At 54.9% G+C, this 15,557-nt stretch overlaps 1 protein-coding gene across 2 annotated transcripts in view; it reads left to right on the top strand.

Moving 5' to 3' along the window:
* ARHGAP10 (Rho GTPase activating protein 10) overlaps positions 1-14,235 on the top strand; it is a 236,185-nt gene extending 221,950 nt beyond the window's left edge. For both annotated transcript variants that reach the window (XM_045831665.1, XM_045831667.1), the window contains 3 exons: positions 9,829-9,981; positions 11,115-11,206; positions 13,480-14,235. In XM_045831665.1, coding sequence (XP_045687621.1) covers positions 9,829-9,981; positions 11,115-11,206; positions 13,480-13,568 — 334 coding nt within the window. In that variant the 3' untranslated portion in view covers positions 13,569-14,235. The remainder of the gene's footprint in view (positions 1-9,828; positions 9,982-11,114; positions 11,207-13,479) is intronic.
* Positions 14,236-15,557: the final 1,322 nt, after the last annotated feature.

The following is a 15,557-nucleotide window of genomic DNA, read 5'->3' as shown; positions in this document are numbered from 1 at the left end:
CCTTTCCGTGCACATCCCTTGTGTCCTGCTAGGGTATTTTTGGTATTTTTGTTGTGTGCTTGGCACTTATGTGTGGCCTCATTCACATCTTCTTTGCTGTGCTGTAACTGCAGGGTCTGAAATTGGGAGGTTTTATTTTTAAGTCAGAATGTTCATTAAAGCCCCATAATGAAAAGTCAATGTTCCAAAATAAAGAGACACATCTGAATTTTATAGTAGCTTTTCTTCTGCTTATGACTCAGAAAATTTATTTTCTCTCTGGTCTTGTTTTTCTTTTTTGTTTCATTGGTTTTTGTTGTTGTAATTCATCATTTGCTGGGCAAGGATTGGCTGTCTCTGTCTCCATATCGGAATGCAGGCTGGGCCCTGGCGAGCTCTCTGCGTGTGGGAAGACAGTCTAGAGTGGGAAAGCACTGATTTTAGGGTCAGGCTGGGCTTTGCAGCCTCATTCTGCTTCTTAAAACCTTGAGGGCCTCTATCCATTATTTATGCAAACCAAGGCTTTAGCAAGATTATATGTAAAAGGAGAATAACGACATCCATGCCTCTGGGTTGTTGTGAGGTTTCAAGGAACCCCATGCAATAAAACCAACCCCTGCTCCCCAGGCGGGGTGGGGACCTGCTTACAACCCCCTTCCCTCCCTACCTTGATCTTCTTGGTCTAACCCAACCCGACTTTCCTGGGTCACCCGTTCTTGTCATCTCCTCCCTCAGAGCTCAGGGAAATCTCCTCTCTGGTTCTGCAGAGGCTGTAGGTGTTGGCCCGAAGTGGTGGTGGTTCCAGAACTTACTGTAGGTTTTCCAGGAGGACTCGGCCTGGGGCTCCTCCTCTCCTCGCTTCTCTGTGTCAGATCCACTCTGTAGAAGCCTCTGCGGACAGGACCTTTGGGCATTGCATGCCCACGGCCTGGGCTTTCCACGGGGCCCCTGCCAGCTCCGTGTATTTCGAGCCCTGTGGGTGGCTCAGCTGTCACAGCGCATAACCCGTGGGACAGTTTGGTAAGAAACTGCAGGACCTCCCTTAGCTGGGTGGCGGTGCGCCCCTCCCGACCCGCAGCCCATTTGTGTGTTCAGCCCTCTCACGTTGGGTGGCAGCCCTTCTCCATGCGAGAGCTGAGCTGGTGGAAGCATTCCTGCCGGTTACCCCGCGGGACCGCAATGCAGAGACCTCCAAAGCCCCGCCACTTTCTGAGATGAAGCCACTGTTCCTTCTCGGTTCAGCCCTCCTGCCTGATTCTACAGGGATTGTCTGGCAGGAAGACGGATGGAATTCACGGGGCGCTCTGAGTGAAAGATTGTTCAGATGTGATTCTAAGACAGTTCTTTTAGAGCAAAACCCAGGAAAGTGATCACCCAAGGAGAGGCCCTTTTCAGGTGACAGTGGCGTCCTTTCCTTCCTGAGGGAGGGCACTCGCCCAGGAGCCTGAGCATCCCACAAGCTGAGGACCGAGTGCTCTGCGTGGCCCTGTCTTCCTTCGAAAGGCTCTGTCTTCTCTGTGTCCAACTGGTTTTCTGCGGTGTCCTTCTCTCCCTGCCCACCCCACTCCTGGAAAAGACATCTTGTTCTTGAGGGTGACTAGTTATTGCTGGTCCATGCTGGCTTGAGAGACTGGCTGTCTCCCCTCTGCTGGGGAGGGACCCTCTGCAGGGGGTGAGGAGACCTGCTGCTGAAGGGAGGGCCTGGGCGTGTGCCATCGGCTCCCAGCACCCAGGGGCCCATGAGGATGGAGCAGGGTGCAGGAACAGGGGCTTCTCGAGCCCAGGGGCGTTGACTGCCACCTATCCCCCCACCCTTATCCCCCCACTCTCCACCACGAGTGCATTCTCATCTGGCCTGTGGAATCCAGGGGTCAGCCCACTGTGGCCCCTGCTGCCTGTTTTTATAAATAACGTGTTACTAGAACACAGCCATCCTGTCCTTTGCGTTTCGTCTGTGGCTGCTTTTTTAGATGCAGTGGTGGCAGACCCGAGGATTATCTGTGGGGCCTGCAGACCCTACAGTGTTTCCTGCCTGGCCTTTGGTAGGAGAAGTTTGCTGACCTCGATCTAATCTACGAACAAAACTAATCTAGTTGGGAGAGCCCATGTTTCCTAAAAGTCAGGTTCAAGAAGTGTGGTTTATTGCCATTTCTCAGATGGGCAGTGCAGGTGATTTTTAGAAGTGACTTTCAGGGATTTTGTTGTCATTGAACCAACCACAAATTTTTTTCTTATGCTTGTGATTGTCATTTCAAAAAAAGCTGTGGTGTTTCAATGATTAAAAATGTTTATTTGGGGTTGTTCTTTCTTACCACCTACTGTTCAAAATAAAAATTTTGTTTTGAAATAGTTTTAGGTTTACAGAAGAGTTACGAAGGTAGCCCTGGCTGGTGTGGCTCAAGTGAACTGAGTGCCAGCCTGCAAACCAAAGGGTCGCCAGTTCAATTCCCAGTCAGGGCACATGCCTGGGTTGCTGGCCAGGTCCCCAGTTGGGGGGATGTGCGAGAGCCAGCTGATTGATGTATCTCTCACACATCCATGTTTCTCTTTCTCCCTCCCTCTCCTCTCTCCAAAAATAAATAAATAAAATCTTAAAAAAAACAAAGTTAAGAAGGTAGTATGAGAGCACCCATAAACCCTTCTTCCCCACTGTTGACGTCTGACACAGCACCATGGGACTGTCATTTAACACAAGAAGTCTCTCTCGGTGCAGTACTGTTAACTTACAGGCCGTATTCAGATGTCACTGGTTTTTCACGCATGTCCTCCTTTTGTTCCGGGCTCCGGTCTAGAATGCCACTACATTGTGTTCAGCAGCTTCGTTTTTTTCATGGTGACATCTATTCAATATCTGTATTTCCCCCTTTGATGTCGATTATTTGTTTTTGTTTTTTTTTGGTAAAGAAAGTGACTTGTTATTGATGATGTGCTAGAAACCAGAGAGGTAGGCTCTGACTTGGAAATACCTCATACCGGCAATAGGGCCTCACCTACCACGTGCTGATCATGCTCCCAGCCCTGCTGGTGCTTTGCACCCATCACACCCTTGCAGCCTCGCAGCGACCAGCCTGTTAATGGCTACCGTCATTTTAGGGAAGGAAGCTGACCCCAGCATGTTTGTGACTCACCCGAATTTCAGTTGTGAACCCTCAGCCAAGGCTCAAGAGTGCCAACCGTGCACTGGTCTCCAAGAGGCACTCTGAAATCAGTCCCCTCGTCCTGGCCACGGCTTCTAGCTCATAAGGAGCCTCCTCCTTTTTATTTATAAACAAGAAGGAGAACAAGCTTAGGGAGCTTGAGACCTGGGTGCACAGCCAGAGCTGGCTCCGGAACTCTGGTCTCTCCGTAGAGGGGGTGGCATTTCCTGTCCTCGTGATTTCCGTGATTAAAATTCTTCACTAGCTCACCCTTGCCTTGTGCACGTGGACCTCCCCTGAGGGTCTCTGACTCCCACCACTCTCCGCTCTCCTCCTCCTCGTGTTCTGGCCCAGTCTCAGAAGGACTGGAGGCTAAGACCTCTGTGCGGTCTCATCAGAACAGGCTGTCGTGCCCACTGGGCCTTGAGGAGGTCGTGTTCACCTGTCTCAGGTTCAGGCTTCTCGCGTGTGCTGTGGAGTCCTGGTGCAGCTGGGAGTACGTGGGCCAATGTGTGGGGGCCGTGTCGAGCTGGGTGCTAGGCCGTGCAGCTGTGCCGGGCAGGAGCGCGGCGGGGAGGGAGGTGGTGGTGATGTTGACAGATGGAAGCCTCAGCTGAGGGCGGACCCGGCCTCCTCTAGAAAGCCCTCCTGGATGCTTCCTCCTGTGTTCTCCAGAGGGCTGGCTGGGCAGCTGTATGCGACACCGGTCACATTGCATGGTGATCAGCAGTTTGTCCTCCTCCTCGCACTTGACTTTGCTCGTGGAGGGCAGTTGTCATAGTCTCCCAGGTCCCCCCAGGGCCTAGCATGGGGCCTGACAGGGAGTTCTCGGACCGTGAGCGATGTGCAGACAAGGGCCGTGGGGCCCCCTCCTGTGGACGCTGGAGGCCCGCTGGCCCCTGCCGCCGATCACAGCGCCTCCCTTGTCAGGCCGATTGCTGCTCTCCGCCGCCGTCTCCTCAGTCCGCTCCTCAGGAACCGGCGCTGCTGCCTGTGCCCTTCTCCCTCTCTGGCACTTAAGGAGTAACGGTGGCGTTTATTTGAACAGAGATTTCCCATAACATACAGATCTGCAATATTTCCTTCTGTCTTTATTAACATGTTCAAACCCTTTGGCCCAGAACAGCTGTTCCAGACTGACGCTGTGCGTTTCTCGGGCTGGAATGAAAGATCATTTCACTAATGTGCTCGCTTCTGCTCGGAGACCTTCACCAATGAGGTTTTCAAGTCTTTCGTTGCAAACTTCTGATTTGATCTCGGCACCATATAACCGCCGTCAACTGTCTTGGTGTTTGGAGAATGTAATCGCTCAGAGAAGCAGTCATTTCTTTTCCTGGCGTGCATTCCCCCTGTTCTGCGTCCTCCGCATGTTAGAGGACGCTCGGTGCTGGAAGAACCCGGGACCGGGTTCCGGTTTCGCCGGCGCTGCCCAGAGCCTGACCCGCCTGTGCAGTGCGAGAAGGGTGTGCTCCGCGCAGGCGCTCCCTGGTGGCCCTGCAGCTGCTGTCGGATTTGAACAGGGAAGTAGCTGGCCTCCCTCCCCCATTCCTGCAATGTTTGTGCTTTTTCTGCTGCCAAAAAGTTTTTAATATGCACGGAGCGTAGAGTCTGATATTGGAGACGATTGGGTCACAGTTTGAATCGGAAGCTGCATTACTGCTGATTTGTGACATTGTAGAAAAAGAAACTGTGTGAAGTGTCCACACACACAGCTACTTTCCGAACTTCATGGGTTTGAGGGTGTATTCCTCCCCACTGCAAAAGCCGTAGGGCTTTTTCCCTGAAATGCAGACCTGTTTTTCCATAGCAGGAGTGGTGATGCCCCTTATAGAAGAGGGTTCTCTCCTCCCTTTCAGAAATGCATATTCTGTTCCCTGCTATGGAGGAGCCCTCGGCCCGACCTCCCCCCAGGAGCTGTCTCTGTTGCCTTAGGAAGAGCTAGGTAGACTTTCAGTATAAGCATTTTCTCTTTTTTTTTCCGCTTTTGCTTTTTTTCTATTTTTATTTCCATTACCATTTAGTCCCTTCCTACTCCCCCCGCCCCACAATCTCCACACTTGTCCATGTCTATGAGTCCTTTTTCCTCTTTGCTCCATTGTTTCACTCCCTACCCCGCCCCTTTGCTGCCTTCCAGCTCTCTGTCTATGAGTCTGTCTCTGTTTTGCTTGTTAGTTCAGTTCATTAGATTCCACATATGAGTGAAATCATATGATATTTGTCTTTCTCTGAGAGGCTTATGTCACTTAGCATAATGTTCTCCAGGTGCATCTGTAACTGTTACAAAGGGTAAAATTTTCTTCTTTTTCATGGCCGAGTAGCATTCCATTGTGTAAATGTCCCATCGCTGCTTTATCCGCTCATCTACTGTTGGACACTTGGGCTGCTTCCGTATCTGGGCGATTGTCAGTGATGCTGCAGTGAACGCAGGGGTGCTTACCTTCAGTGTTAGTGGTAGGAATTCTGTGTGTGTTCTCAGCGAAACCCTCTTGTCCGGTCATCCCTGTCTTCAAGGAGGGGACGTTTCTCCTTAAAGGAGGGTGGGGACGTTGGCTTTCCCGCGAGGAAGTGGAAGGGGGTTCTGCTTTAGGAGGCGATCCCTTCCCTTCAGTGTGTGAAGTTGGGAGGAGCGCCAGTAAGCAGATGTTAGTGTTTCTCTTGAATTTCTGTTTTGGGAAATACGGTTTCCGGGCCTTTCAGGAAGAGCTGACTTCTGTCTCCGTTTCCGTAAACCACAGCTTGGCTTTCAGGAAACTCGCCGCCCTCGGGTACTTTTCCGTGATTGGTCAGCAGCCCATCGTTGAATGAAATGGGTGGTTTGTGACCCCGCCCGCTTTGTTCATCAGAAGTCCTTGGTTAAAGCAGCAGCAGGAGGAAGGAAGTGAGCGGATTTAGAGAAACTGTTTAGGGTTGGGAAGTGGTAGGAGAGGACGCTGGACACGTTCCATCCCGCTCTAGCGGGCAGTGAGCCTTCACGCCCAGTCCCCGTCATTTCTGATCTTCAGCCCAAAGGCTGTCTTAGCCAGGATTCTCCTCTGACCACAGAGTGCAGAGATGACCGGAGTGCCTCCCCAGTCCTCCCACGGGTGTTCGTGTCCAGAAGTGTGAAGTCTGGGGTTTTACTGTGCTTGCAGCTGCTGTATTGGCCTGTGGTGGTTTCATGGGTGCTGGTGGAGGACCCTGCTGGTCCCAGCAATAGCTGGAGCATCACTTTCCAGTCCCAGTTCCTAGGCGAGGCCCTAAGGAGTGTGATGGGAGAGGAGCCCAGAGCTTAGGAAACCCAGGGCTTCTTATGATGGGCAGTAAAACCCGCCCTTGGCTCCAGGAGAAGACAGAGGCTGTTCTTCTACAAGCATCCTTGAAAAGATGGTCTAGAACAAAGGCAGCCCATGGCTCTGCTTGTAATGTACTCAGAAACACAGAGACCCAGGGAGAACTATCTCCCAGCACACGGTGGCAGAGCCATTCGAGGTGTGGAGGAGAGATGCTCGTTCACTACTAAGTATGTCTCAGGGCTTAATTCCCTCCTGGGGCCCAGGCTGAGAGAACTCTTAGACCTCTGCTACGGGCTACCATTTCCAAAATACCTGCTATTCCTCTAAAATGCTTTAAATCCAAGAAGAGAAATAAAGATAATATCAGAATGCTCTAGTGAAAGTAATATTTTCCTCTGTTGCTTTTTGATAAAAATAAGCATTGTAATTTAAAGAATTAAATAGTTAGAATTTTTTTTGATACTTATTACTGCGTGTGTGCACACACACGCAAAAAGAAAAACCACAACAACCAACCAACCAACCAACCAACCTATCCAAATTCTGGAAGGGAGGAGATGGTTTATATAAAGAGGTTCGTGCTTATAATTGTTTAGCTTCAAACAGTACAGACAGTTAGGTTTTGGGAGACACCTATGGAATGTACCATCATCCAGCCTCTACTGGCTGAACTTGAGAATTCTTTTTTCGGTCTTGAGTGTATTAGTTAACCAGTTTTTGCCTCATCCCATTCCTCCCCCGTGGAAAAGTCTTTGCAGGTTTCTTATATCCAAGCAGCTGCCCTGTTCTGGTTCCCAAACTTTGTTTTGCTCCGTGGGTCTCCTTTTTCACAGGACTCCGACACTCTGCATGACTTCGTATGCTTCCTCTCCAGAGGCAACGTCCAGACTTACGTTTTGCTCCCTCTGACGAATATTCCAGCCTGCAGTGTTTGTTGCCCCATGGAATTCCGAGCCCTGGAGAAGCACCAATTGAGGCTTCTGAGATACTGTGGGGAAGACCCAGGCGCTCACCTGCAGAGATTCAAGTCCAAGTGGGAAGCCTGACGGGGTATCTGGTGAACTGGTTGGTTAGCGTTGGGTTATATCACACACTGGTATGTTGAACGACAAGGAAAAGATCGCAGAAAACAAACAGAAGGGCGAAGGTCGGGAACTTGACCCTGGCAGGGGGTTGCCGACTCTGGGCTCTGCTTTGGGAACCCGGCCCCACAGGCCCTCACCCTCTGCGGCTGCCGTTCCAACGGCTCTTTCGTGTTCCCAAAATGGCATTCTCCTGTTATAAAAAAACAAAGGCACTTAAAAAAAAGAAAGATGTGAGGTTTAAGTAGAAAATAGCTATAAAATTCATGATCTAAATTTTTAAAGAGCCTTGTAAATACACCGCATAGGTACTTCGTCTTCATCCTGTCGCTGTCCTCCCCTCTGTGCGGAGGGGTGGCCACCGTGTAATCGCCTGACTCTCTGTGACCAGCGCTGCCGGGGGTGTGGGGACACTGCTGCTCTTCCACCCTCGCCCCCGTCCCGGCACCTCAGATAACTGCCGGGAGAGAAGACGGTGATTGGCTAACGGCGGCCCTAAATTCTCTGTCCGAGCTTCCCTCATCCCTTCCTCCCCCTTCCTGATGAGACACGCTTTCAGGTTCATTTTCGGATCAAGATTGCAGTGGTTTCGGCTGCTGGGGACACAGATCACTTTGAGATTTATGGGTTTCTTTGCTGCGCTTTATGACTTCCAAATGAACGGCTGGGTGGTGGGTTGTAAATAAGTTGTTCAAAGACTAATGTTTTTTAGAAGCGCATCCCCCACCCCCTTTCCTGATGAAAGGGTAGGGAGCCTTCTGTGTTCTAAATATCTCTCGAGTCAATAGCGTAACATCTCAGGCACCTGATTTATAAAATCCAGCTCCAGTGAGAGCACACCTGAACTGGTTGCTCGGGTGCTGGTTGAGGAGGCCGTGTGCCCGGCACCCCCCTGGCCCTGTGAGGTCCACTGGAAGAGCCCAAGCCTGGGTCTTGGCCCAAAGGCAGGAGAACCATCTGAAACCATCACAGAACAACTCATGTCTCCCTGCCCTCCTGTTCACTGGTGTGGCTGGCCTTCGGGGAGGGTCTGTGACTTAGAGGCCAAGGAGAAAGAAGTATTGGGACAGGCCAGCCTGGAGCTGAGCTGAGCAAGGGACGGGGTCGAGCTGGCAGAGCAGCGGGAGAGGCTGAGAGGTGAGGGAAAACAGAGGCAGAGCATGTGCAGAACCCGGGGAAACAGTTGCAGGCAGATGGGTGGTCTGCTAGGGCAGAGGAGCCCCTGGAGGGCGGTGGGGGGCACACTGGTTCTGGGGGAGGCAGGTGGGGTGGACCGGGGCTTAGGGGCTGAGTGTGGCTGATTGAGCCAGTAGAGTCGGAGGAACGCTCGGGGGTGAGCCAGGAGACCACAGTGGTGACAGACACGGAGCAGCGAAAAGGGGAGGGGTCTCTTGAGAATGGCGAGAAAGTAAGGTAGACGCAGAGACAGCCCAGGAACCATTTGAAGTAAACACGGACAGTGTGTGGTGTTAGTTCTGCTAGAGAAGAAGGAGTCAAGGTCAGCCTCGGGAGTGTGGAAGGACAGCCAGGCAGCTGCTCATGGGAACCGGCTTCAGCCGAAGAGGGCGAGTCTGAGGGGACGAGCCTCTGCGTGCAGCAGGTACTGAGCACCCCTGTGCTGCAAGTGTGATGGAAGGGAACGCGCCCCTTTCGGCACCGGGCTGCTGAAGGGCTCCGTGCGCCCTGGTCACACGCCTGCCGTCGGAGGTCACTGAGGACCCTGCGATTCAGGCTAGTGCGCACCTGGTGCCCTCCCCCTCACGTGAACAGGCCCTTCCAGGAGTCTGTGCACTGCCCTGTCCATTAATTTTTTTTAACTTGCGAATATTAGGGAATGTTCAGGTCGCCAAAGATTGTTGCTATTTGTTGTTCTCTCCTTTAAAGTCTGGTCTGCTCCTCTCTAGTGGCATTTTTGCCTCTGAGTGGCTACATGTACATGATCAGGTAAGAGAGCTTCAAACATCCAAGGGCCGCACACTGAAGTTTTGGAGCCGTAAGTCGTGGTGGTGACAACAGGGCCATTGGACCTTCCTTAGGAACGGAAAACACGATCGCCTCAATAGTCCGGGCGGCGGTTTGGTGCCCTTGGATGCCAGTGCTCTAATGGGTGAACTTGGGGGGTGCTAGCTTGCCCAAGACTAGCCCCTCCCCACTAACCTGGAGAGGTACCATAGCGTGTCTCCAGGGTGGGGTGTGGCTCTTGGGGATGTAAGAGCCTGTGGAGAGGGCTCTGTCCTTCTGGTCTTCGGGAGAGACAAGGGGGCCACCATCCTAGCTGTTTAGGATGGAGGTGCCCCGTATTTGGTGTTCGGTGGCCTTTACACTATTAAATCCTGTTCTTCGAACTTCCGCCCTTAGCTCAAGCCAGACCCGACCGTCGATGGTCCAGTGGCTTAACCCGCAGTCTCCGACCACACCAAGCTGCAGCCCAGCTCTTACGCCATCTTCACCCAAGTTGTCGCCTTGCCTGTTCTCTCCTCCCACCACCATAGCGGACAAGCCACCTGAAAGGTACGTGGTTTGGGGTATGAGGTGGAGTACGGTGGCAGCCCACGGAAGGGGCTCACCCACCTGAGCAGGTTCTCGCGTTCTCTGCGGGAAAAGGCGGGCTCAGGCTCTTCCGGCCTCCCGGACAGGACTTACACCCTTGCCTCTGGGCCCAGCCTGAGTTCAAGTATGTTCTTAGGAGAGTTGACCGTATCTGACACCGGCTCGAACCTACTCTTCTTGGTGCTGATGGTGCACTTTTGAAACTACTCATCCATTCTGGAAGAACTTTTTATACATAAATAGAAAGCCCATGCTTTGTTTTAAAGGAGGGTTAACTGGACACTGGAAACAGCAGTGACCATTCCATGGGCCAGTTGTGCAGGGGCCCATGGTGCCGGCTTCGATCAAGCCCCTCCTCCTGGGGGTCCGGCTGCTGCTCTTCTGCCCTCGGCGGCTTCCCCACGACGGCGAGGTGGGGGCAGCTCTCTTGCTCCGGTCTGCCTGTGGCTTGCAGCGGGGGTCCCGTGCTTCCCCAGGATGCCCTTTCCCCACCAGGATGAGTAGGACATCTAGAGAAGTGCTGAGCCAGCCCTGCCTTTTGGGGGGCAGGCGTGAGGAGGTCTGAACAAAACAGACCCAAGTAGGAACAACAGGCCTCTTTCCAGAAGGGCACGGAAACCGACTGTCAGTCCAAACAGGTCAGAGTCCACAGAGCACCACTGCAGACGCTTAGTATGTGCGTGCCTCTGTCTTTCAGTGCCGGTCGTCTGTCTGAGACGCTGGTGCTTTTCCTCGTAGGTCCACCAAAGCGCTTAGGAAGTGAACATGCCCCGAGGTTCTGACGGCACTGAACACTAGGAAAGGGCGTCCCACCCGGCAGAGAGGAGAACTGGGTGAAGCTGGGTGAAGGGGCTCAGGAATGCTGCTCAGAGAGGCTCCCTAGGAAAGATTTGAATTGGAAGCCCATCCTTGACTTGAAAATCAAGTGCTGTGCTTTTGCCTCATGCTCATTTCCCTTCCGATTTCTTTCGTGGAGGTTGCCGCACCAGTGACAGAGACGTGAGACTTGGGGGGTGGGGGATGGCAGGAAGGTGAGGCTCCTCTCTCCCAGCGTCTCCACGTGTTAACTTGTGTCTTTTGTGGCCCCCTCTCAGCGTCAGCAGCCGCAAAGCTCGGGCGGTGTATCCATGTGAGGCAGAGCACAGCTCCGAATTGTCTTTTGAAATAGGAGCGATTTTTGAGGATGGTAAGTGCTTTGTGGTAGGGCGCGGACTCTGTTTCCAACCCAGAGGGTACACAGCCGGGCCAGGCGGTCACTGACTGGGGTGCTGTCAGGAGCACAAGTCCGACCCTCGATATTTTGGACAGGGGAGAGGCGGCCCACTTGGCTGCCGGGACCTGGATGCCCGCAGGCTGTGTCCGGGAGGCCGGTCCGCCACCTCCGCCTTAACCTTGGTCATTCCCCAGCCCTCAGAGCTCCTGTGGGTCCTCACTGAGGACGCCTTTCTCCTGACGTGGGGATGCTAGTGCCACTGGAGCGGGGGAGTGTTTCTGATTTCCTCTCCCAGAGCCCCCAGCCAAGCCTCCCAGGTGCTGCAGGTTGCCGAATCTCAGGCACAGAAAGAGTGTAATGGTAGAAAAATTGCGTTTCTCGTCCTCTTACTGTCCCAGTGCTCTATGACTTTTGCTGATTTGAATGGCGTGTGACTGTTTAGACACGGGCCTCGACTTGGCACACGGAAACACGGGTGCAGATTCTATTTGCGTCTTGTGTTCATACACAGGCATTTAGGGGCTATGCCCGGCCTGATATTTCACAGGTTCTCTGGTTGAGTGTGTGTCTTTCCCCCCTTTCCTGATTTCTTCCCTCTCCAGTCTGGCTCATGATGGAATTCATTGGTTGCTGTGGAAACAGTGATGTCGAGTCTGTGTGGGTGGAGCTGCCCAAAGGAGTTCTGGGAAACAGAACCTCAGATCCCGGGGCTGGAATGGTTGATTAGCCAGAATGTACATGGAACATGTCAACACAATGCCTAGCGGTATATTGTCAGGAATGCGGCATTTGCCGGTGATTGTTTTTTTTCCAGAAAGCAGGTTTTGTCTTTCAGAAGAGATTTCTGTATGTGACATGTCCTTCGGAGACCCAGGGACTCCCGATAGTGTCAGAAAACAAACAGTGACAACAACAGACCCTCCACGTGACAGAACTGTGCTCTGTGGAGAAATTTTATTCTTGGAGTAGATAGAAGCCAGGTCATTCCCGTGCCGCCGTGACGCGCACCCACGCAGCTCTGCCAGGAGGGCATGGTAACACGGCTGCCCCGCCCCAGGCCTGTTGCCCATTGGCACACGGTGTGGGGAAGGGAACTCGGAGGGGGCAGCACCGGAGCCCACCCACCCGAGACGCGATGGCGAGTGTTTGCACCGTGGGGCTAGGTTTGTCCAGGAGCCCCTGGAATCCCTCCCATGGTGCTGTGTGTGAGATTTTTGCCCTGGGAGAGGGCGCGTCTGTTAGGACACACTTGGCCGTGGTGACAAAGCCCGGCACGGTGGGTGACTGAGGCGCGGAGGCGGATCAGCTCCCACAGCGGTGTGCCTGGAAGTGGAGAGCTCTGGGTCGGTCCGTTCACCTTCTCCCGGACCGCGGCGTGTCCACCTCTGCTGAGGCGGTCTCCGCGGGCGGACGGCGCACCGGCTGGCTGTGCCCGTGGGGTCGAGGTGGCTGTGCAGGCTTTGGGGCCGCGCTCCACCCCAGCAGAAGGGACGCCTCCACCTGCATTCCTTTTTTTTTTTTTTAATAAGAGTGAGGAAAGTTTTCCAGAACTTCTTTCCTAGTTCACCTGCCCTCCTGTCTTGATGGCCAGAACGGGGTTACAAACTGACCTTGCACCTGTTCCCCGCAAGGTCTTAGACCAGTCAGAGCCACTCCAGGCACAGGGACCGCTCCCTGGGCCCACAGACCTGCGGGGGAGAGTCAGGCCCTCCGTCCAGTCCAGCTCTGCCCGCGAGGGAGAGGACGGCGGTGTCCGACACTGGAGGCTGGAGTTCTCCACTTCCACAGTCTTTAGTGACTGGTGGGGGTTCTAAAAACAAGTGTGTGTGTCTCTTCACACACACGTACATACACCTATGCGCACACACACATACGTGCACACACAGATACCGGCATCTCCGTGTGTGTGGGAAGAGGAGAGGTTGAGAGCAGGGGGCTCTGGACTGTCACCCTCGGAGTTGTTTTGTCTGAGATCAGACCCGGGCTCCCACTCTCTGTGCGACTCTGGACAAGGTCCTCGAGCTCTCTGTGCGTCCCGTCCTTCACCCGACACCTCAAGGACGTCCACAAGGTGGGTGCGTCAAGCCGTGGACGCAGCACGCTGCTGCCCTCGGAGCTGCGCCCGGCGCACGGAGGCCCCAGTCTCCAGGGGCTGGGCCTTGACAGTACACGGCAGCACAGTGAGTTCTTGGGGAGCACGTGCTGGGGGGCAATTCCGGTAAACAGTGGTTTCTCTTCCCTTTCAGTACAAACCTCGAGGGAACCTGGCTGGCTAGAAGGGACTCTGAATGGCAAGAGGGGGCTGATTCCACAGAATTACGTCAAGCTCCTCTAGCGCCTGGCCTGGGAGGGCCCCACCAGCACCCAGGCTCCCACGGACCTCCCTGGGGGCCTCAAACTAACTTCCTCCTCCTGGGCGGAACCCACGGCCGCCCGGACACACGGGAATTACAGATCACGGACTGGCACTCCAGGGGTGGGGAGGGGGGACGTACTCCTAGAGGTGGGTGGGGAGGGCCCACGCCGCCCGGAGCTGTGCATGTCTGTGGAGCGGGAGGAGAATGTCGGGGCTGACAGAGAGGACTTTGCATTCGTCGAGCCCCGGGACGTGGGGCTGCTGAGTATCCAGGCTCCAGAGCGGGAGGGAGGGCGGCCTTCTGCCGGCGCTTGCTGCCCCGCCGGCGGCCACCCTGGCAGACCTGTGCCCGCCCGCCCGCCTGCTGCTGAGACACTGACGGTACGCTCGCTGGTGGTGTTTGCTCTCAGCTCCGGCCACGAGCTGCGGAGGGGCCTCGGCCGGGGTCCGGGCAGCGGGCAAGTTGGTCTCAGCCCACAGGTGCTCCTGCCCGCACAGCCGGCCCCTGCGCACTCTCCTCTGAGACCACCACCACTGTCCTATTTATATCAGGCCTCTCCTCGGTGATTCTCGCCTGCCCGCTCGTTCCCAGCCACCGCCTTTCTGCCCCACGGTCTCTGTAAGGGAAATAAAATGTAATTTACTACGTGCTGTGTGTCCTGATGTGGGGAGGCGGTGGAACTGCTTCCCTCTGAAACGCGTTAGGATTTGCCAGCCAACGACGGAGGTGTGTCTGCTGCTGCTGCCTGTGCGGGCACAGGCTCACAGGTGGAGTTCCTTACCGGGGGCCGAGCGTACCTGCCACCAGCTGTGTTCCTGGGCGGGGGGCAGCCTCCTGAACAGGCCCTCCCCCGGGGCCTGCTGACCCTGGCCTGCAGCAGGGCTGGGTGCTGCGGTCCTATGGGGTCAGCCCTCCTGACTGTTGGACTCTGTCCCCATCCTCACCCCCTCCCCTCTCTCATTCCCGCCCCCCACTCCCCACCCACCCCTGTGACTTAGGCCTTGGCACTAACCTCTTCTTCTGGGTGAAGATGGGCTTCAGGGCGGCAGGCCAGCATTCAGACCAGGTCCGGAGGAGGGTCGGCGTGACCCTGCCCTAGGTGGCACTGGGGGTGCTCCCTCGTCCCTGATCTGGACCCCCTGGGATGCGGAGTTCACTTTCAGGGGTCTGCTCTGGGCCCTGTGTGATTCTCTTCCCCACAGGAGGAGCCTGGCAGTCTTCTCTCCAAAGAGTGTCGCAGGAAGAATGTGTCCGTCACCCCTCGGCCCAGAGGACTTGATTCCGGAGCTTGCCGGTGATCAGACACGAAGTTGCCTCACCCGGACCTGCAGACTGTCAGGTGTGGGGTCAGGTGGGTGTGGAGGAACGGGCCTGCTGCAAAGTGTCCATGTTGTCCATGCAAATAAGGATGATCTCAGTGCAGCGTAAGTGATAATACGGGACTGTGCGCCCGTGGAGGGTGTGGGCCCGCTGAGGAGCCCAGGGCCGCATGAGGGCCAGCGCTGCGTCTCGGGCCAGCTGGGCCAGGTGTGGGGGGCACGACCACCAGTGTGCTGTTGTTGGAGGTGTCCTTTTCTGCCCATGCCAGCTGCGTACGGATGTAGACAGGGAACATCAACGCTGCGATCATGTTCCTGACTCTTAAACAAGGATGCCCTGAGGTCTGGGTTGAAATACAAGTATCGTGTCCGGGACGTAGTACACGCTCAGCTAATGGGCTGCTGGTCCCTGTGTTGTTGGGACTCTGGCCCTTGCGTCCGTGTTCTGGGGGGTAGCAGTGTGGTGGTGGGGAGGCCGAGAGGGCTGGCTGCAAGGGCTGCTGCCGCCCCTTCCCGCGGTTCCCTGGAGAAGGACGGGGTGGCACCAGGGTGTTTTCTCTATGAACCCCGGACGGTGCCGCCAGGCTCGCCAGGGTCTTCAGGCTGGGTGCCCCCCAGGGTCTGGCCCAGGTTAGACTTCGTAGTGGG

This window comes from Phyllostomus hastatus, unplaced genomic scaffold, assembly GCF_019186645.2.
Source record: "Phyllostomus hastatus isolate PE091 unplaced genomic scaffold, TTU_PhHast_1.1 phas_contig_159, whole genome shotgun sequence".
Classification (NCBI taxonomy): domain Eukaryota; kingdom Metazoa; phylum Chordata; class Mammalia; order Chiroptera; family Phyllostomidae; genus Phyllostomus; species Phyllostomus hastatus.
Note: the sequence above shows the minus strand (reverse complement) of the source record. Positions and strands in the feature narration are given on the sequence as shown.